The sequence below is a fragment of the Phodopus roborovskii genome, unplaced genomic scaffold (assembly GCF_943737965.1).
Source record: "Phodopus roborovskii unplaced genomic scaffold, PHOROB, whole genome shotgun sequence".
In the NCBI taxonomy this organism is placed as follows: domain Eukaryota; kingdom Metazoa; phylum Chordata; class Mammalia; order Rodentia; family Cricetidae; genus Phodopus; species Phodopus roborovskii.
Genome location: NW_026126517.1, coordinates 2,507,527 through 2,530,812, shown reverse-complemented (window position 1 = coordinate 2,530,812; position 23,286 = coordinate 2,507,527). Strand labels below are relative to the sequence as shown.

Sequence of the window (23,286 nt, the reverse complement as noted above, 5' to 3'; positions counted from 1 at the left end):
ACAGCTTATAGAAATGCCGAAATTGTTTACCTTACCTGAATTTAATTTTGTTAAGTCATTTGTGCCCAGAAATCCACCCATTTTTATTTGGACTTACCAAATTAATGTAGTATATGTTTTTAAAGCAAGACCTAATGATTTCCTGGTATCTGTCCTAAGGGCTTACTTTGATCTTCCACACTACTGATTTGGGTCTTCTCTCTTGTTATTGGTTAGTTTGGCCCAAAGTTTGTCAGTCTTGTTTACCTTGTCAATGAACCAACTCTTTGCTTCCTTGATTGGTTGGGGTATAGCTTATTCTTGTTTTTCTGATACCCAAAGTTGCATAATTAAGTTATTTGAGATCATTCTAATTTTTCAATATATGCACTTGTATTTTATAATAATTTTGAAACATAATGATTTCCAAAAAGGAAATGATGCTTGATAAAAAGACAAGATGTCTGAACTTGTGAAGGAGAAGCAGAGTAAGAAAAGCTTCAGTTCTAAATGAAGGAAGGAGGTAAGCTGCACATGGTCTCAGACATGCATGGCACTACAGGGAAGCTTTTCCCAAATATGGAAAGTCCTGCCCTTAGGAGAGGCCAAAAGCCCTGTGGTCTTTTTTGTTTGTTTGTTTTTTATGACACAATCATTCCTTTGGTGGCAGGTCATCAGTAGAGAGAAATCCATTCTATCATGCTCCATGCTGGGGTGGCAGTGGCCAGGCACCACTGCGAGAGAAGACCTATTCAAAAGTATACTCTCTGCACAGTCATGAAGACCTGAGTTGAGATTCCAGTACAGACATAATAACAAATACCTGTAACCTCAGCACAGAGGGAGAGCAAAGAGACCAGTGGCCCTGGTGATCAATAGCTAACTATTCATAGACAAAATAAAGAGACCCTGTCTCAAAAAAAAACTATTATATACAGTTATTGAGGAAGACAACTCATTTTCAATGCTCACTTCTGTCCTGCACAATCTCAGACACATACAAAGATATGCAAATCCATATATTATACATATACATGCACACACACTCCATTTAATTAGTTCAGGGGACTTAGTTCAGGCAATATCCCAGGTCAGGGAGCTGAGGGAAAGACTAGAGAAGCACTTGAGGAGATCAGAAGGTTCAGACATGAGGAAGCTTCTGGTTGCAGAAAGCTGAGCTCAGTCTGGGAAGCCATAAGAAGAGAAAGGCTGCCCTTGATGTTTGAGTACAGATTTAACAACTAGGAATAGACCCAGAGGTTGGTAGCTCTGAGCCTGAAGCCAGTAGTAGATCAGATTCTAAAGCCACCCTTCTGTACTTCATTACTGTTGAGTCAAATAACAACGATGATCCAGAAGTGTCCATGATACCCACAGCTGAATCCCTCTAGTTTAACAGTCACAGACTGCACGAATGCAAAGTTCGGTCTTCGGTGTCTACTGATCTCTGTGCTGTCTTTGCTTTCCATATCCTCAGCACACCTAGAAGGCACCTCTTAACTAAAACAGTCAGCCCAGGGAATAGGATCTAGGGAGTATTAGGGGTGGGTGCAAGACTCTAACCAGCTTAAAAACTATACTTGGCCCCAGAAGCCCCTGGTAAATGAAGAGATGAAACTACCACCAGAAAGCTCTGGGGGCATCCATCACTTACAAAGATTCAGTGACAGCAGAAAACACAGTGAAGGCGCGAATTTATGAGTTGACTGGGCTCGCTCTGTAGACTTGAAGGCCTAGGATACAGCTGCTTCACATCTCTCCTGTTTTCCCTCAACCCTTGTAATTCCCTTTAAAATTACCCCACATGTACGTTTAGAATTTTTATTTCTTATTCCCCTTCATGCATTTATCTAATTTGTTTTTCATGTGGAGGCAATATGTTTTTGGGTTTTTTTAGTTTTTGATTTTTCTCTTTTTGCTATTTTCATCCTTTCTTTTCTACATTTGGTACTTATTCTTTAACTTTCTTTTATTTTAAACACCCTACTACTTTCTATACTTTATTATTTTTCTTATACCTATTTAGTTTAGGCTTTGAACTTTTTCATTGCTTAAGAATGATTTTTTTTCCTATGTTAATCTTTCCATAATGTTCTCTCCCACTCATTTCCTCTTTCATTTATTTAATCTTAGTTCTCTTAGTCCCTTTTCTCGCATCTTTCCTTGGTCTCATTCATTTTACCATTTCTATACTTATCCTAGACAATTTTTAACTTCACAGTACCTTACAGTAATGTAGATGGGTAATGATTGAGAACAAAATATTAAGACACATTTGCATAAACATTTCCTTATAAAATCCATTACTTTCTTTGAAATCTTAAAATTTTTTATTTAAAAAAATTTTTATTTAAAAAAAAGATGAATGAGGCAACTTTGCCTCAAACAGAGAACATAAATAGATATCCAGAAGGTAATATTAATTATGGGCAGAGATTCTTATCCATTGACCTGTATTTATCATCTACTGCTCTGATGAACACAGCTAGAGCCAATATGCAGGTTGACACACGGAGATCTGTGATTGGAGAGAGGTAACATGATCCAAATACAGAAGTAATCTTCTAGTAGCTTAAATAAAAGGCTCATAGACAGTGCTGTATATGGGAAAGACAGTCAAAAGCAGCATAGGGAAATGAAAGAGCAGAATGTTGAAGGCTTGCAGGCATTGAGTAGTGTAACTATGGAGAGTTCAGAGTACAGTCTGATTCAAAGAGTAAATAGTGATGTCATTTATCAATATAGGAAGTATCCTCAACACACACTTACCTCACTTTATTATAAAAAAATACATTGTGCTAGACAGCCAAAATATTATGCCCTTTTTAAATAAATGCCCCATTTGTACTGTGTTAACTTGACACAAGATAGAGTCATTTAAGAAAGAACCTCAACTGAGAAAATGCCTAGACCAGACTGACCTGTGGGCAAACCTGCACGATATTGTCTTAATCAGTTATGTTCATGGAAGGACCGAGCCCATTGTGAGAGATGCCACCCAGGTATAGGTAGTCCTGAGGGTGTTTAAGAAAACAAATTAATCAAGCCTCTTTGACCTCTGCATGAGCTCCTGCCTCCAGATTCCTGCCCTGCTTGAATCTCTACCCTGACTTCCTTCAATGATAGACTCCTGCCTAGAAGTATAAACCAAGCAAACTCTTTTCTCCCCAAGTTGCTTTTGGACATGGTGTTTTATCAGTATAAACCCTAACTAAGACACTACTTAATCTTACAGTTGTCCTTTGGGATTTTATATTAGTATTTATTATTATTATTATTATTATACTGCTACTTTTAATTTTGTAAGTGCTATAATAAAGCACAATTAAACTTCTATGTAGAAGTTGAAAAAACAAAAAATACTCAGGTGATTTTTCTACTTTGAAAGTCACTTTTACGGATGAAATGTAATATTCTCTGTAGAAAAAAAAAAGCTCAGAAGTTATTTAGTAATTTTTCTGAAGCTCTTTCCATATGAAAGCCATTTACATTTCCTTAACTAAAGGCTTCAAACTTATGAAAATTAAAAGACCAATAATTCGGGGATAGGCAGACAGCTCAGTGGTTAAGAGCACTAGCTGCCCTTCTAGAGGATCCAGGTTTGATTCCCAGCACCCACATGGCAGCTCACATTGTCTATAACTCCATTTCTAGAGGATCTGACCCCTTTTCTGGCCTCAGGGGCACCAGTCACACACATGATGCACAGACACACTTATAGGCAAACACTCATACATGTGAAATAAAATACTTTTAAAAGACAAATAGTTAAACTAGGCTAACAATGTTAAAACAAATAACAACTGTCTTACTGAGATTCTTGTGGAAGCTTAAAGAATTGGGTTTAGATCCTGTCAAAATGAGTATTAGAAAGAAATCTCAAAAACAACATTAAACCCTTAAAGCAGACATTAACTCAAGTTTAAAACACTAAAGTGGGGTGACTAACACCTTCCCTAAGGACACACTAGTTACTTTATTCAGATCTGTGCTCTGTGTTAAGATTTATGCTCTGAGTTTTCTCCCATCCATTTAATATAACAAAGGTGCATATAATGCTAATTCCTGCATGGTTCATACCACATCTCAAATTAATAATGAGCCATGTAAAGGGCTCATCTTCCTTTTCAAACTTTCTTTGCTTCTCCCTCAAATATCAGATTTCTTTTGAATACAAAATATTACAAGGCCAAAGAAACTACAGTGAAAGCTGTGGCCCATCATGCCTCCAGCCTCCCGTGAGCATGATACACTTGTGGCACTTGCCCAGTCCTGGGTTGTCGTCAAGCTCTTTGCTCTGGCATCCCTGTTTCAGGACTCAGGACACTTATTACTCAACGCACCGTTTATTATTGTGCACATAAAATGAAATTTAAAGAAACGAATAAAGGAGGTAATAAAAATGTCTGTGCTTCTGAGGTTAAAACTTTCCAGGAATCACGAGTTAGCTTCCTTCATGTATAGATTCTAACATATGTATATACTTGGGAGATTCAAATGTTTGATTTAATCAGAGTTCCTGATATGTTGTTCTAGATACCAAAGCCATAAAAAGCAGCTTCTGGAAGCTGAAGGAAGCCCCAAGCCCTGGCAGGAACAAAGCAAGTGACGTTCATGGATGAGAAGACCAGTAAGACCACCAAATTATTCATAATGGACTTAAAAAACAAAACACCACCCACTGGTCTTCTTGCTGTAGGAGCAGAATATATAGAACTCAGTTTTGAAAATCAAATCTATTAATGAAAGTGAATTCCCTGTAAGCTGTAATTCCAAACAGGTCAATATAGGTATCAGAGAAGTGGTTAAGGATAACACAAGTTTGATGGTTCTGAAATATAAAGAATTTTCTCAGAAAAGGTTAAATGCAAGTATGAGCATGAGTTAGAAAAAAAAACCAAATAGAAGAGGTGGGAGGCAAAGGAAGCCTTGGGATATGTACTCACGCCTGAGGATCTGAAACTATGAGCCTCAGATAAGGGAGAACATATGACATTGGTATTCTTAGTCTCGGTTGCCTCCCTAATATGATCTTTCCTAGTTCCATCTATTTATCTGAAAATTTCAGCTGTTCAGGTTTCTTTACAGCTGAATAGAGCTGTGGAGGCCATTCCCAAATGACACACCTACAGTAGAACTCCTGCACCCAAGACTGAGGGATAGTGGAGGAATGCAGGGGCAGAGAGATTGTTAAGAGCCAGGAGTAAGGAGTTTTCTGGAGAGTGTGTCTCCTAGTGATGTCAGAAGTACATTCATGAAGTCTCATTGACATGATTGCCTAAACATTGGCCAGACAAGGAAACAGCAATAGACATGCCCAAGTGAATGGAGGAAAGCTCACAAGACCTCAACCCTACACAAAGAACTACAGGCAACTAAGGAAAGCTGAGTGGGACAAACAGTCTTCCCCAGGGAAGAGCACACCAATTAGTTATCTAATATCAAATGATCATCCTGATATGTATATATGTACATATATATATATATATATAATATTATATTGACTAAAAAGGTTGAATGTAGGAATACATGTATATACACTTATGTGCATAACAACAATGAAAAGAGGCAAAGCATTTGAAGAGAGAAAGAAAGGATATATGGGAGGGTTTGGAGGGAGAAAAGGGAGGGGAGAAGTAATATAAGTATATTATAATTCAAGAAAAAGAAATACTGATAATAAAAGAATCACAGACAACTAAAGGAAAGCTGAGGTGGGAGAAATAATCTTCCCTAAGGAAGAACACACCATTTGGTTATCTAACACCAAATGTCAGCCCTGAAAACAAACAGAGTAACATTATACTGACTAAGAAGTAGGCTGTTTTCATGTATTTAGGAATACACACACATTTAACAATTAATTTAAAAGGCCATGTAAGATAGTAAGGAAAGGTATGTAGGAGGGCTTGGAGGAAGGAAAAGAAAGGAGGCAGAATATAATTATATCATAATCTCAAAAATAAAGGAAGTTTGTTAAAAGAAGGCTATAAGGCCATTGCTAGTGGGAGAAGACTTTCAAAGTGTGGTCCCTAGGGAGGGTGTTCTCATCACAACTTCACTGGAGCCATTGAAAGGGCACATCCAGAGTGGCGGGCTCATAAAGTCTGGAGGCCAGAAGGGACCATAGGGTTTCTATTCGGAGATGTTTATCCATCTGCACTTTAATAGGGAGCATGGTAAAATTACACACACTCCTGACTTTTAACACTAACCACTTAGTCACTGACGTCTCAAGGCCCTGGTTACCTCAGCTGTTAAGTGAGGGAGGTGAACCAAACAATTTCTAAGTTCTAGTTTAAATCTTAAAACAAGATTGTCTCTGTGAAAAAATGCCTGTCTGCCTATGTGTTCATTAACCTACTCCATTCCTACCCGCTGCAGCCCTGTATAATCTAACAACACCCCCTTCCAGCATACCCTTGTTTATTCTATTGTACCAGTGCACTCTTGTATGCTGGTCAACTAGCACAGCTATGCTGCCATTGTGAGTTGCATAATTATAGAAGCAGACCTAACTTATGGTACTGCTTACTGTTTCTGTGATATTAGTATCATGCCACCTATGGCAAGAGGAAATGTTTAGCACAAACAAATATATGACACATCTTCCCTGGGAAGCTTTGTCCTCACAGGGAAGGAAGGAGGCCAGGGGAAGCTACTTCATGGCCTCTTTCGCTGGCACCACCAGAGCAGCTGAAGAGAGGAGTCCACATGGAGAACAGCTCACACCAGGTGAGAAGGGCAGATGTCCTGCTGTGCTCTGTGTGGTCTAGAGCAAAGCACAGCTGGCCAGGAGGTCTGTGTTCCATACCTAACACTTCCTCGAGCTGGGTTACCTCTGGACAAGATTCTTTCTGCTGCTTCAGCTTTCTTTTTTTCTTTTTTTCAATTTAATTTAGTTTTTTTATTTTACATATCCCAGTTCCCTCTCCCTCCCTCTTTTCCTTTCTCCTCCCCTCACATGCACCCCAACCACCCTCCCCTCTCATCCCCCCCCACTCCACATGTAGGGTGATGCCATCCAGGAGGGGGCATCTAAATCTGTCAAGTCATTTGGAGTAGGGATTAGGACTTCTGTCCTGTCTCTAGGTTAAGGGAGTATCCCTCCATGAGGGATGTGCCCACAAGGTCTTTTTGTGTACCAGGAATACATCCTGGTTCTACTGTCTGAGGTCCCTTAGACTGCTCAGGCCTTCTAGCTGAGACCCATGTCTCAGGCCTCTAGCTAAGTCAGACCCATGCTGGATTCCCAGCTATCAGTCTGGGGGCCCATAAGTTCCTCCTTGTTCAGGTCAGCTGTCTCTAAGTGTTTCTGCAGTGTAGTCTTATCCTCCCTCTCTGCATCTGGATTCTAGTTAGGCTCAGTGTTTAGTTGTGGGTGTTTGCTTCTGTTTCCAACAGGTACTAGATGAGGGCTCTATGATGGTGGATAAGTTAGTCATTGATCTCATTATCAGGGAATGGCATTTATGGTAGCCTTTCCACTGTTGCTCAAATTGTTAGTTGGAGTTAGTCAGTCTTGTAGGTCTCTGGACATTCCTTTAGGTTCAGTTTCTCTTCAATCCTATAATGGCTCCCTCTTTTATGTTCTCTCTCTTCCCCTCTCTCTCTCCTGTCTTCTATTCCTCCCTGACTCAATCTTCCTAGTCCCACGTGTTTCCTCTCCTCCCCTTCTCTTTCTCCTAATGCTGCTTCAGCTTTCTGTTTGGAACTGAGCAACAATGCTATAAGTCTCACCTCCCCTCAAGAATGACAAAGGCAGGAATAAAGTGTGTAACAATTCTGAGTTGAGGGGGGAACTATTTCAGGTGCTAGTGAGCATCAAGACAAGACAGGACAGGGCACAGCTGCTCACAATTACTCACAATTAGATCCACAGTGGGGGAGGGAGAGAGGGTCACCTGCAGGTAAGAGCTAATGGGATGATTGACAGCAAGATTCCAGCACACTCAGACTCTGTGTTTCCCCTGAAAAGTTTCCAGCTAGACAGACATGAAGGACGCAGTCTGGCTCACGCTCCTAGGCTGTGAACAAAAGTGTATCTTGTCTTCCTCTTTTTCTTTACTGCTCCCCCCCCCTTTTCATCTTTCTTCTGCCTCTGCCATCCACATATACCAAGTTTTGACACTGACAGCTTGAATAGTCCACATCCTAGATATACACACGGCCACACAACCGTCTTTAAGAAAACTGGTTCAAGTTCCATGACCAGTTCAGTGTGATCAAAGGAGATTCGGGGCTTTTGCTCCCAACCAGGCTCAGATTGGGGTCTACGGAAAGGCCTGGGCAACCATAATCTCTCTGACAGGAGACCACTTAGTTTCTTTTTTCTGATGATGTGATTAAAAATGTCATGACAAAGGGAACACTGGGAGGGAAGGGCTTTTTGTTTTGTTTCTCCTGGCTCAGTGTTCAAGGGTATAGTCAATCAAACAGGAAGGAAAGGTGACAGGCACTCAGTATATAACTGGTCCCATTGCATCCAGAGCCACAACAGAGGATTGAATACTGATACTCGGCTTGCTTTGCCATTCTGCATAATCCATGCAGAGGGAATGGGCCAGCCTAGAGTTAAGAAGTCTTCCTACATCAAGGTACTTGGCACAGACATGCCCGGAAGCCTGTCTCCCAGGCGAGTCTAGATCCTGTCAAGTTGACAGCACCGACCAATCATTATGCCCAGGATCACCCCTTCCCAAAACCCCACTTATCCTGTGGGTAGGCATGGAGAGAAGCCGAATACTCTGTGCCAATCAGAATACAGAGTTTCCAGTTCCTATATCATTGAGCCTTAGTGTTCATTTTGTAGGAAGATACTCCTCTGGAGGCAGAAAGGAATAGTCAGGAGAATGTGACAAAAGTATGGTGGGCCCATGGGAAGGCAAATCATATGAGAATGTCCTAACGGGCCAGCTTAAAAAAAAAATGTTCTTTAGAACATTCTCTATGAAGTTATCGGGAAAAAAATCCAAATAGTCAAACACAACATCCTGGGAACACAAGCTGATGTTCTCATTGATGGATTGAGAAGATGGATCATAGATACCTACAGCAACAGTAGTAACTATAGCTTCTATTCCAAGCATGGTGCTAAGTGCTTTACAAACACAGAAAGCCCTGGCAGCAAAGCAAGTATCATTATTCTTAGCCATCTGGGCCAGTGGTTCTCAACTCTCCTAATGCAGTTCTTCATGTTTTGGTGACACCATCCATAAAACTATTTCATTGCTACTTGTAAGTTGGCTACTGTTGTGAATCGTAATGTAAATATCTGCTCTGTGGGTTCCAAATGGGTCTTGACCCACAGGGTGAGAACTGCTTATGTAGAGGCAGACAGCAGGATTGGAAAGCAACACCCAAGGATAGTTAAGCTAAAAGGGATAGAGGCAAGATCCAAACACTGATCTGTCAGCCTCTAGAGCCCAGGCTTATTAGATTATTTTAACAGCCTCCAGTTTATCTTTTGAAGATTTCACCCGAATCCCCCTTACTCCTAGGCCTTCTACTTAAGGGAGAAAGAAGGCAGAGAGGAGGGAACAAAAACCACACAAGAAAGAGAAACATGCCACTTTCCAAACTGTGGTGCTTGCTTTAGTAAAAACATGGCACAGCTGCAGTGTCCAATAACTTCTCTGATGCCATGCTCTGTGAGCTTCGATAGAAAGGCTAGGATGGGCATATAGGACTGGGAGCTTACAGGGGACCCGAGTTCAGCATGACTGGCCACTCAGACCCCGACCCAGGGAAGGCAAGTCTAGATGTCCGAACCCTCAAAAAAGGACCACATGGGGCCAACCTGGGTCACTTCCCGCATCTTGACCCACAGGTGCCTTGGTCCTGATGCCTGTCTGCTCATCTTTCTGATCCCAGGTCTGTCCCTTGGACTCTTGCCCCTTACTCCATGATCCCAGTCCAGGAAAACAGCAGAAGGGATCTAACTCATCTGGATCATATTAGTTCCTTGTATCATGTTATTTACATTCATGAAATGCAGTATCTTGAGATCACATTTGGTAAAACTTTTCCTTAAAAACACTTTTATTCTCTAATCCTCTTTTTATTGGTTAGAAACAAAACAAAATGGATCATATATTTAAAGGCAAAGACAAGGCAGAGAGAGAGAGAGAGAGAGAGAGATACCACTCTAGAAATGTTTAGCAAGCAAATACCCAGAGAATATTTATCCACGTGGTTACCGTACACTATGTGAAGGGAAACCTGAAAGCAATTTTCTTGGCTATCATCACTTTAATATGAAATTGAAACCCAAATACAGCTGCAGGCACATTCCTATAATCGGGTGAGAGCACTGTTCTTAGGGAGGTGAACAGGGTTCTTACCTGGCATGACCATGGCCTGCGGGGCTGCAGCATCGGTGCTCAGGCAGAGGCGCCCACCTTTGGCTAATCTATCACACAGCAAAGTGATGTGCTTCTTCAGCCGGCTGGTGTCTTTGGGTATGGTCAGCTGGCTGCTGAGGTTCAAAGCTTGCTCCTTGGAACTCTTCGACAGGCATGTTTTCAAGAGGTGGGCAATGGCCGCATCCACTGTTTCTTCCCAGCCCTGCATGCAAAAGCCAATTTGGAGTTTGTACACAAATGACAGTGAGTCAAGTGGCCTTTTTACTGTTAACAAGGTCGTCAGGTGATGAGCTACTAGTTCTTCTTGATAGCCTCCTCCAAGGATAGATTCCAGTGACTGAATGAGTTGGTGGTATGTGAGAAACGCTTGGCCCAGTGCCAGGGACAGAACAAACAATAATTTCTATACCGACTACAGGCCTTTTAAGGATCTGGTGCTCAGACTACCTGTCACATCTTTTGCCTTACATTCTCCTGAAGAGGATCCAGCACATACAGAGCCCCAAATACCATGGGAGCCACTGGCATGGAGGGAAGACCCTGACTTTTCAGTTGCTTGGGTCACAGCCTTGAGGCAGCAGACAAAAGCTAATAGCACTTGTTTCAAGAGTGATTTTGGGAGCTATATGGGCCTATCTAGTCCCATTCAAGTATCGTGACAAAAAAAAATAACACACACACACACACAAAATAGCTATTTGCCCCACTTAGGAGCAGTTGTTCTGGGCTAGTAAAGACCTGAAGAAGTGTGGAATCACCTAAAAATGTGAAGGCTGCAGTTCTTGGATGATTAGTGCTGCATTGAGACCTCAGCATCCCCACAGAAGACATCAGCACACTGGACTAGGTCCAAAGGGACCACCCACAGGCAGGTTCAAGAAGTGAGGTGCACAAGGCAGGGAATAATCAGGAAAAGGCCTCCATGAGGCATTCCAAGGATAACGGAGTGAGATCCTTATGACAGAGGGTCTAGAGGCATGAAAATTAGGACACTTGCCCCTCCTCTGTTTCTTAGGAATCCTACCCCAAAGCCTGGCCTCCAGTCACCTCTGCTCTATTGGTAGCTGGATGCACAATGAGTATACAGCCCAGGCTCCTTCCTCACCAGCATGTTCTTCCTTCTAAGCACACAGAGTTGGCTCTTAAACCAAAGTTGATACTCCATATATACCCATCAGAGTGCTTCCCACCAATTGCCATGAGCACTAAACCAAGACTTTTAGTTCCACTGTAATAGATGCCACCAGGCAAATTAGGAAAGAGAGAGAGGGAGGGGAAGAGAGAGACAGACAGACAGACAGAAATATGGAGACACAGATACACAGAGACACAGAGAGATAGAGGGGAAGAGAGAGAGGGGGAGGGGGTAGAGATACAGAGACAGAGACACAGAGACAGAGACACAAAGACAGAGACACAGGGAGAGGGAGAGGCAGAGAGAGAGAGAAAGAGAGAGAGAGAGAGAGAGAGAATGAACCCTGAGAATCCTTTCAAGGGTATCTTAAAGACTTTTAAAACTGCTTCCCACTCCAGATCACTATAACATAATAAGCCAACAGGTGCTACAAAACATCTTTATACTCCTAGCAAAACTGATGCTAGACTAACATCTAAAACTGACTTTAGTAAGACTCTCCGGATATATTTATAAGTTGCTTTTGGATGCTTTGATGAAGTTCTCTGGAGTATAGGAGTGAGTCCTGGAGTATTGTTTAGCATCTATACACTCTGTGGACCTTTCAGCATTGACATAGCTTCTGTGTCATCTAAACAAGCCACCATATTCACAAACAGACTACAGGAGCTTACTTGAAAACAAAAGTAGAGAGTATTTTGTCAGCACAGAGCACTACTACAAAACTTCCTGCTGCCAACTTGCAGAGCAAGTAAAAAACCATGTCGTGTACTTTCCAAACACAGCCCAAGAATGGAATCTTTGGAGGGAAATTCTGAATGCTCTTGAGAAAACTTCAAGAAAAGAAGACAAGATTCTTGTGACCTCAGTGTCTTCAAAAACACGAAATTGTTCTTGGAACATGCTTTTGTGTACCCCCCCCCAGGTGTAGCCAATACGAGTGAGTTTGCTTTAGATTATTCATTATAACTGGCTATCGTTTTTCCATAGTCGTGTACAGCTTGACTTGCGATTGCACACTTTACTCATGTGACTCATCTAAAGATCAGAGCAGTGGTTATCAACCTCTGGGTCATGACCCCTTTGAGGTCACAAATCAAATGTCCTGCATATCAGATGTTTATGATTATGATTCATAACACTAGCAAAATTATAGTCATGAAGTAACGACAAAAATAATTTTATGGTTGTGGGTCACCACAACACAAGGACTGTATTAAAGGGCCATAGTATTAGAAGGTTGAGAACCACTGACTCAGAGTATTAAACTGTAAGGTGCCATGAACAAAGAGGGCTATTGCATGAAACTTTAGTCCACCTTATTTTTAGGCTCCATTCTCCCATGTTCTACTGCCAACTACAGCGGGAAACAATGCATAGGTATCTAGCATAGATTTGCTTTAATATAATGAGATGTAGTGGCAATATTAGAAAGATTACTAATAAAATATTATTTAGAGGGCTTAAGTTGCTACATAAGTCAAATACAATACAATACAAAGCAAAAAAGAATGCTTAGAGACAAAGCTGGTGACAAAAGAGTTTGTTATATAAAACTCGATGTGATAACAGATGATTATAGAAATAGTATAACTACCTAATAACATATGGAAGAAAACTTTTCAGAAAGTAGAAACTCAAGCATGAGGACCAGGGAGATAGCTGTATCACTGCCTGATGGGAGATGTCATTCTGTATATGTTTCTTATACTGGTTAATGAATAAAGCACTGTTGGCCAATAGGAAAGGAAGATAGGAGGGACTAGGAGACAAGGAGGAAAGAGGAAGTAGTCAGGATGGAGAGCCTGGAGAGAACAGAACTGCCATTTTTCCGCTCTCGGTAAGACCACGTGGAAATACATAGAAATGGGTTAATAATTAAGGCAGAGCTAGAAACTATTACCTGGCTAACAGCATTATATCAAATACAGAGTCTCTGTGCATTATTTGGGGCTGGCATGGTGGCGGGACAAGACCAGCGGCGGCAGGCGGAAAAACCTTACTCGTTACAACTGCCTTTTTTGGTCTTGAGCCCATCAACTTCATGAGTACTTTAAGCACACATGTATCCACCTGCATACACCAAACCTTTATTCTTTATTCATACTTGCCTTGTATTTCAAGAGTGAAATGCAATATTAATATGGGGAATTACCAACTTGGCTTTAATTCCCAAGTCACTCTCCTTACTCTAACGTCACAGTTGACCAGTGTATTGCTTAAGGAAACAAAAGCATGTTGAGGTGCAAGGAAGGGATGGGTTTGAATGTACATTTTATTTTACTTTGCCTTCTTTATTAGCCCTTTTCTGCACTGGAAATCAACTTGTTCAGAGTCAGAGTTGAGGGATCTTTGTCTCCTCTAGTCTAGATATTTAAATTTTTCCTTTTTGTTTTTCTCAAGATTTTCCCCACTGTGTGAACCTCATGCCTTAGCTCTCTACCTGAACACCTGCCTTAGGCCCTGTTACTCTGACAAGCTGGACTGCCTTGCTTCTCCTAGGTGCCTTGTGGGGAACTGGACAATGGTCTTGCTGCATGACCAAATTTAAGGAAAAAAAAAGTCCCCAAATAGGTAAAAATACTGATTTACATATAAAGCAATGCATGATCTCTTTGCCTCTATTTTCCTCTCTCCCCTCTAGTTTGCCATTTTGGGACCACACAGAAGCTTCAGTATTTTAGGCTGTGGCTGCATGCAGCTGCTTTCTTTGTCAAGGTCACTAGTGGGTAAGAGGCAGCTGCAGGAAAAGTCCTCACTAGATATCTGTTCTGATAATCCTCAAAGAGAATGCAAATCTGGAGAAGTATCTAGAATAGGACCCTGAGTGACCCCTTTATAGTATATTTTATTTTATCTTTTTTATTTTTCTATTTAATATTTTTTATTTTACATATTGATATGGCTCAGGCATTAAAGGCTAGGCTCACAACCAAAAATATAATTTAATATGCCACTTTCTTCATAGCAATCAAATGAGAATAAGGCTAGTTACAAAATAAAGTGGTATAGCTTTAAATGGTTTTGTACACTAAATAAAACTTCAGTGATAGTGTGTATAGATGTCTATTTTTTTTATCATTTTCTCAATTAAAAAATGAAAGACACTCAGCTATGGTTCCTACCTTTAAGTATACAGCATCATTAGTAATAGAAAAATCCTCAAACTATAGTGATACAGAAAATGAAATATAGTTAGAATGGTACATTTGAAGTACTTTAAGATGACTTCTTTTATCCTTGTTCTAGAACCAAAATTTCCCCTATTTATATGAAAGGTACTTCTGGTCAAGAATTCTTGTTCTGTGACTCTATGATGGAAAACTCAAGAACTTGGGGGTTTTTTTGTTTGTTTGTTTGTTTGTTTTGTTTTTATAACTTCTGCCCTCAAATTCAAACCATTCATTGGATCCTTCTTAGTAAAAGACTAAATGTTATTCTTAGCTCTGCTTTCGGTTGTGGATTCTGTGACAGCCTCCTCTTCAACATTTGCACATTTCCACATCTATGAAACAGGGACAAATCCTATTCTCAGTGGGATCCAATAGCTATTGGCTGTCTGTCTTGGGACACACTGCAAGTGACTTTATCTTAGCTTGCCTTAATGTGTTACTTCTCCCGAGTTACATGAAGTGTTCATACTGCCTCAGCTAATTAACTGGTATTTAAAATATCTTCTATAAGCCAGCTAGATGATTCAATTGGTAAGGGTACCAAGTCTCACAACATGAGTCCAGTCCCTGGAACCCACATGGTAGAGAGAACTGATTCCAATACATGTACAACAGAGCACACATGAGCGTGCACACACACGCAAACATTGTTTTTTTAGTAAAAACCATCTTGTCTTGTCATTTACCAAAATATTTTAGTATGTACAGAAAAGCAAGGAAATAGTATGGACTTAAATTTAGTACAGCAAGTATTCATGGGTGATTAAAGAAAGCAATTCCCCCCCCTTTTTTTTTCCTAAGACATAAGGCAAAAAGATGCCCCCAAGTAAGCCTGCTACTAAGATGCACTGCATACATTCCTTCCTTATGCAAGCAACACAACTGACATCAGCAATGCCGCCCATCTCTGAAACCAGTGTGATCTGGTTAATTCATACTCTACATAGGACTGATGTCAGAACAGTGAGCACCAATCTGTCTAACAAAATCCACTGACCTTCAGAAACACATGATCCAACTGAGGGAAGCTTGGAAGTAATGCCGTAAGAGCCTCTGAGGTTTAGAAGCCAGTCACAGAGGTGGCACAGCACAGTCCTAAGCAACGCTTGGCTGCCTTCCTGACACCTTCTTGCTGCCACTCAAGGAAGTGCAGGGCAATGGCCTATGGTACACAGGTGACATAAGAGAGGTACATGGGCCAGTGAAGGTTGCTCACATATTTCTTCTTACTCAGGATCAAAATATGCTTTAAAAGATGATATCTACAGGAGACTCAGAGCTCTTGAAATTTTAAGTGCGCCATCAGAGTTAAACTAGCAGTGCTTTTGTTTTTGTTTTTCTTAACAATACATGGAAGAATGTGAGAACTTCTGCATCTGGCCTCTTACTGTTAAATACAGTGTAATGACCACCCATTGGGATGCCTGTCACATGCCTGGTCCCACATTTGGCATTCAATTAGTCCTCACAAAATTTTAAGGGGTATGTAGAGTGCCCTCGTGAAAACTACACACCCTTGTAAAGTTGCCAAAGGTGTCACAAATGGCTTTGGATTTTGTTTTGTGAGGGTTTCCCAGTGACATTGAGGGTTGAACTAGGGTGTTGTACATGTTAAGTACATTACCTGCCACTCAGTAGCTACCTGTCTGTCTGGATCACAGTTTTAAAAATATGGTTTAACACATTTGGTTGGTTTTTTTTTTTTTTAGACATTTGTTTTTTAATACTGATTTATTATTGTTGTTGCTTTCCAAATGACATAAACAATAATCATCAAAATCCTGAAATTATGATAAAAACAGCCAAAGAAGACTGTGTGTAATCTAGTTTTTTGAAACTAAACAAACTATATTTTTTGGCTATTTCCTGCTAAAATATAATTTGAATACATATTTATATACATAGATATCTTATTGGGAAAAAAACCTTAGGACATTGTTTTTAATTTGTTTATTGTGCTTAAGTGTATCATTTATAGTAAGGTCACAGCCAAACATAATGAAGTCCAGATTATATGGTTTAAAAAAAAATCACAAGAAAGGATATACCTGAAACAGAAAAATTCCTTTCTCAAGTAACAGCTTTCAACTCTGAATGCTTCTGGCCTGACCAGAGCCTCACCCAGAACAATGAAAGTCCATCACACACCAGGTGAGCATCTAGAAGAAACTGCACATTCACTCGCACTTTTAATACCCGATTTCTCCTCTGCACAGTGTGTTCAGTAGTTCAGAGGGAATCTGAATGGTCACATTTCCCTCCCTTCAAAGCCCTCAATTTAGTGGCGCCTGAGGACAAGGCCGATGCCTGTAGTCTGACAACTTGCCTAAGGACTCAGAACAAATTAAGCATTTTTTCTAGAAGACACTTGGACTGTGGTATAGCACATAGTTAACACAATTTATGTTTTCCAACTATTAGTACTTAGTTTGCTTCAGTATTTCATTATAGACTTTATGATACCAAATGGACTCTACCATTTTCTTAGTTCATTAACTTTATTTACTGATATAGGATTAGCTTTATGATCTACATTTCCTAGAGTAACCTCTGAAAAGACAATGTCAGAAATAGGTTGATATGTCCATTTTATTACATACTCATTGTACCACTTATTGCCATATTTGGATAAGGCAGGGTAAGCAAAGTGTACCTAACAATGGATTCTATTTGTATGTATTTATCATTGATAAGATTAAAAATTCTTGTATTTATCTCAGTTATGAGGTTATGTGGATGAGTATATTCTTGAATATATAGTCATACAGAGTTTAACAGCTGGGATACACTCTGAGATATGTGAAATGTGTCATAAGATATGCCACTGCATGAAGATCCTAGATCTGTACTTCCACACAGGTAGATGTCACGTGAGTAGCATGGATTTTTAAAACTTTAAAGTTTTATTTTTAAATGTTATTTTTTTTAATACTTGAAACTAAATAAAAATATCACACACCAAATTAACCAGACTCAAAAGCCACACAACTCAATGAGCTTTGGTCTGTAATTTTTGGGAACCATATGCATATAAGCATATTGTCATATATGCAGCCCCATCATTGACTAAGACATCATCATAACACTATGTCTCACATGACCGTATACATGTGGTGATCTAGCTTAATAGATGTATTAAGAACATCAAAGAACAGGTTTTTTCCATTATATAACACAAAAATATTTGGTGCAGCTTATAAAATAAAGAGGCTAGGAAAGGAGGTAGAATGTTACCTTTGTAAAAAGAGAACTTCACACACCTTACAGTTGTGGAAGAGCATCTGAATTATTTGGGAGATTATGAAAACAAGTGATTTCACCCCCAAATGATTAGATATAATGATATGTTTAACTACTTTAACTCCATGAGGATGTTATTCTTGAATTTATTAGACATATAGGACGAGTACACGAGACAATGTTAGAGTACAATGAGAGGTAAACTGTTTCATGCCAAGGGTGGAGTCCAGAAGGAAAGAAAGAAATGCAAACCGACTTGTGTAAAGAGGGAGTGTGGAGTGACAAATGTCAAGTGCTATTTTCCCCAAAGGAAAAGGCACCACCAGCTCTGCTTTGATAACACTCCGGGTTTGTAGATTGAAGGGAGATGCTGAGGTGGTACAGAAAAGGAATTTATAACTGGGAAATGGTGGAACTGCGTGACTGGAAGCCCTGGCTGCCTGGCACTGGCACTCAAATGTCACACAGGAGCCAAGAGAGTCCAGGGAAGCATGCAAACTGATGCGAAATGGGAGAGGTGGGTTTCTGAGACATGAAGGATTACCACTACAGAAATGGAAAGGCTGCTCAAATGCCAGCACAAGCAGACAGTTAGAAAAGCAATGGCCCAAGACAAGGAACTTTCCAGGAAGGAATTCATAAGAAAAACTCTGGGCTATATGTTACATTCTGCTCTGGTGACACAGAACAATATTAATATATTAATATAATGTAATTAAACAATAGCAGTTGCAGCTAAGCAGCAACAGCACAGGGTATAGGGCCACTATGAACATGAAACTAATTCCACATTACATCTTGCTGTCTAAGACCATGGGAAGCACAAAAATATTTACTTTCTGAACTATATTCCCATAGACAGTTATAACTGCCGTCATAAAGGCAGATTTAATAGTGACACCAGACTTCCTCCTCTTATTTGCCTTTAAGAGGGTCATTAATAATGGTAATGATTAGCCATCTCAGTCATCACTCAATCCAGAGCACATGCACAATGGTCCTGACATCAAATTTGACCTGTAACGTGAATGATTTTAAAGCTTGTAAGTGAGACCTGATAAGTTTCTCCACACAATAGGACTTCCTCTTGTAAACATCTGTTTTCTCACATAAACCATGTTCAACATGTTAGAAATAAGTTTCCTTTCCTTATCAATTTGTAAAAGGAATAATTATTCAAAACATGAAGTTGAAGGTTTAAGTCTCCCTCTTGTATTGATGTAGATTTCCACCCTAGCCTTCTCATGGAGTTTAAAGTCTAGTCCTAGGAAAGGTAGCTATTAAGCCCTTTAGAATACAATAAAGCTTTTCATTTTCAAATGGTGATAATACTGCCAAAGATATTGAATGCAATTTCAAAGGAAAGAAGTTATTAGGCCAAATGCTATGCCATGTGGAGTCTATGAAGCCAGGTCCCAATCCAGTATACATTTGCTTTTTTCATTAGAGGGTCCCCCAGAGCCAAGGGAACACACATGAGCCCCAGAAGAGATATCTCAAAACAATCTACTCAAAAATCTCAATCCTGTGCCTCTTTGCTCTCTTGCCATCTGATGGATGAAAAATCCAGCCATCTGAGCCATTTTCTAGAATAATGAGAAGCAGATCTGAACTGCAATCAGGTAGGGCAAAGGGAATTCATCCACATCCAATACAAAACGAAACAAGTCTCCAAAAGGCTGTAAGCAAAGGGGTTCAAAGGTCATGTGCATTCTGAAGGGAAAGAATTCATGACAACTACAGTGTTAGCCATGACCATATGGAGGACAACAGTTGGCTTCCTGTTGCTGTGATGAAATTCCTGAGGTAATACCTAACTTATAAGGAAGGAAGCTTTACTTGAACTCATGGTTTCAGGGGTATCACCATTGGTCACTTGGCCCTGTTGCCTTTGGGCCTGTGGCAAGACCAAGACAGATAGCATCACAATGGTAGCACATTGCAGAGCAGTTCTCACCTCAGGACAGCGAGAAAGCGAAAGATGGAGGGAAGAGCTGGGGTCCAACTATCCCTTTCAAGAAGCTACTTCAGTAACACACTTCTTTCTATTAGGTTCTACCTCCTCGGGATTCTACCATTTCTCAGTGTCACAGACGAACCACCAAAAATACTTCCATCTGTATCAAAAGTGGAGCGACGGAGCCCATGCAGGCCTCTTACCTCTCTCTTATGCAGGCACATAAAGATCTCAGAAAAAGCTTTTGTTCCTAGAAGTACTCGGTATTGCCCCATGACCAAGCGGATCCCAAGACTTGAGAAATAAGGAGTATGAAGTCAAACATGAAGAAAGAATGTCATGTTGTTCTCCTGTTCTACACACTAGTTTACTAATCCACTGATAAACAGCCCTACTTTTTCTTGATAATCCCCAGTGATATGTACAAGACTTTCTGGAATGCCAGAAATTTTTGGCTGCACTGTCTAACATAGTAAGCACTTGTCGCATGTAGCTACTAGCAAGAGGAATACAGACAATGAAGTCAACGTATCTCACACCAGCCTATTTACATTCCATGTGTAAATGGCTACTATATTGGAGAGCTCAGGGTTAGAATGCTTGCTTATAAAGTTAAATTAAAACTACCAAAAATATCACCTATGTCTGTTTTTGCTTAAAAGATATGTTGTAGGCCAAATGGTGCTTAAAAATTAGTAAGTCCTCAGTAAAAATTCATTGACTGTTTAAATGACTTGATAAAAGATTGCCCCACTGAGCCAGTTCTAAAAGTATACACACTCACACACACACACACACACACACACACACACACACACACACACCTTTATGTCTCTTGGTTTCTGTGAAGCATCAGGGGAAAGACGCACAACAAACAAACACACGCTAAAGCCTTGTGACATACAGTGATAAAATACTATTTTGAACTACATGTATGCCATCATTACAGGAATAGGACAACGGCAATTTTAATTATCAAACCCACCAGTGGGACTATACTTAAGAGTGCTTAGAGACAAAACGAAGTCTTTAATATTTTTCTCAGTATGCAAAGCAGCTCCACAAACATCTCTGGTGCATGAAAGTTTCAGCACCTTAAAAAAACAAACAAACAAAAGAAGGACAGGCACTAGTTGGAAATACCAGCATTTAATTGCTACTTGAATGTAACAAAAAAAAGGGAAAAGTGTCTCTAAAGAGACTGGGTAAGGAAAACAGCCATGAGTTCTGATGCAAATGTAGTGCGATTTCAAATTGGATACTGATGATTGGCACTGACTGCCGCTGATATCCACTAACACTGAAGACTGATGATGTCGCATGAAGGGCATTGCCTTCCATTAACACTGACCACTGATAACATCATGTGAAGGGCACTGCTTTCCGCTAACACTGAAAGCCGATGATGGCAAGAAAAGGGCACTGCTTTCCACTAACACTGACCACTGATGACGTCATGTGAAGAGTGCTGTTTTCCTTTCCGCTAACACTGAAAGCCGATGATGGCATACAAAGGGCACTGCTTTCCACTAACACTGACCACTGATGACGTCATGTGAAGAGTGCTGCTTTCTACTAGCATAAGAAGATTCCAAATGTTGTTTGCCTGGTGAAGCTGATATCATTAGGAAAAACCAGTAGAAATACGAGTGTGTTCACCATGTAGCAGATGGAAGGCCTAGTCCCTTCTTCCTTCTTGTAGACTTCCTGCCTTGCCTCTCTGTACACCTCCTCTTCTCTAAAAAATGCAGAGAAAGTTTCTCCCAACTTTCTTCCTAATGTGATGAGATAAGGTGTGCATACTTGTGTCTGTTGGATGTGATATTTGAAAAGAAACATAACCTGAAGAATGAATTCAAATAGTAATTTGAATGTTTCTTGTTATGCTCTCTATCTTTAATCAGACTGTATTTTTCACTTTGGAGTTATGTTGTTGAGACAGCTTGTCTTAAAAGGAATACTTTTTCATTTTTTAAGACATACACATACAGTATGTGGTTTTGACATGCTGGTTCACAACTCCCCATGCTGTGTCCAAAGACCTCACAAATAAATGTTATGTGATGGGACTCTGTGCTATCCAACTGAGATGTGAAAATGAAATATTCAAACCTGAAATAATTTTAGAGGAGGGCAAGGCAGGAAAGAAAGGAGTCTCTTACCAGAATTTTGAAAATATACTCCATATTGAAGTTATTATGATACCACAAAAATCTGAGTGCAATTTAGATGGTTTGGTTGAGGATAGATGGCAGAGTACATGTGTGAGGGAGAGAAGCCCGGACATGTGGACAACATTTCCAGAAGACACTTTCAGCTCAAGGTCAGATGTCTCCACAAGTACTGAGAGGTAGAAAGAAATGCCCAGATGATGTTCATATTTCAAATAGCTCTGGGCAATCTGTATAATGATTTGTGTTGTTATTTAGCTGGAATATGTCAGATGATTTATAAATAGGCACAGAAAGAAATTAGTAACAATAATAAAAATCAAAGAATCATCACAACATACTGGGATAAAAACTGTACTAATATGCTACCTCTCACCAAGAAATATTTACATATTAATACTTTTGGTCTGTAGTTGAACATGGAACACAGACATTCACAACACGCAGACAACAAAATGGTACTCGGGAAGGATGAGCCACTGTGTTTAAAATGTTTAGCTTAGTGTGTGTGTGGGGGGTGCATGGGCGCCCATGAGTGTGTGTGAGGTGGGGAGATGGTGTGTCACGGTGCACATGCAGGCACAGATGTCAAAAGACAACGTTGTAGCATTGGTTCTCTCCATGAACCTTTATTTGGTCTCCAGGCAGGGAACCTGGGCTGCCAAACTTGCATGGACATTTTCTCAAGTCACCAAGCCCTGCGCACTCCTGCTCCAACTCTGAGCAGGGTTTGTTACCCCTCGCACTGTACGGTACACATTACCAGCTCGTCCTGTGCCGTTTTCTTCCCTTCCACCCTCGCCATTCTCTGCACTCTTCCATTGGACACGTACTGACCCTGGACCAGCCCTTAAACAAGTCCTAAGACTGGAAAAGGACCGAAGACATGAGTCCTGCTTCTGAGTATGGCAGAAAGAAGGACAATTATTGTAAAGGGAGCTTAGGGAAACCAGTTCCAATGCTGACCTCTAGCTTCCAGCACTCTGCTGAGCTGTCCCCTTCAATTCCTCCCAGAGCTTCTGGGTGGGGGCCTAGCTTGCCCCTTACCGATTCAGAAGCAGAGCAGCAATTCAGAAAAGCTGAGGACAACAGTGACTGTCATTCAGTGGTGATTAATCAAGGCCTTTTGCCTCCTGAAGTGAATTTATGAATAGCTGGCCACACCACAATGTTCCTTCTCTCATTGGAGCTAAGTCCCTCCAGTATGGCTACTGAAGGCCATTTGACTTATAAAACAATTGTCACTCTTTGTATCTTTGCAACTAAA

The 23,286-nt window shown here is 40.4% G+C and overlaps 1 protein-coding gene across 4 annotated transcripts in view; it reads right to left on the bottom strand.

Annotated features, from left to right (window-relative positions):
- Window positions 1-23,286, bottom strand: part of Bbs9 (Bardet-Biedl syndrome 9) — a 456,449-nt gene that overhangs the window by 63,279 nt on the left and 369,884 nt on the right. For all 4 annotated transcript variants that reach the window (XM_051196851.1, XM_051196854.1, XM_051196852.1 and 1 more), the window contains one exon: window positions 10,323-10,545. In XM_051196851.1, the coding sequence (XP_051052808.1) occupies window positions 10,323-10,545 (223 nt within the window). The remainder of the gene's footprint in view (window positions 1-10,322; window positions 10,546-23,286) is intronic.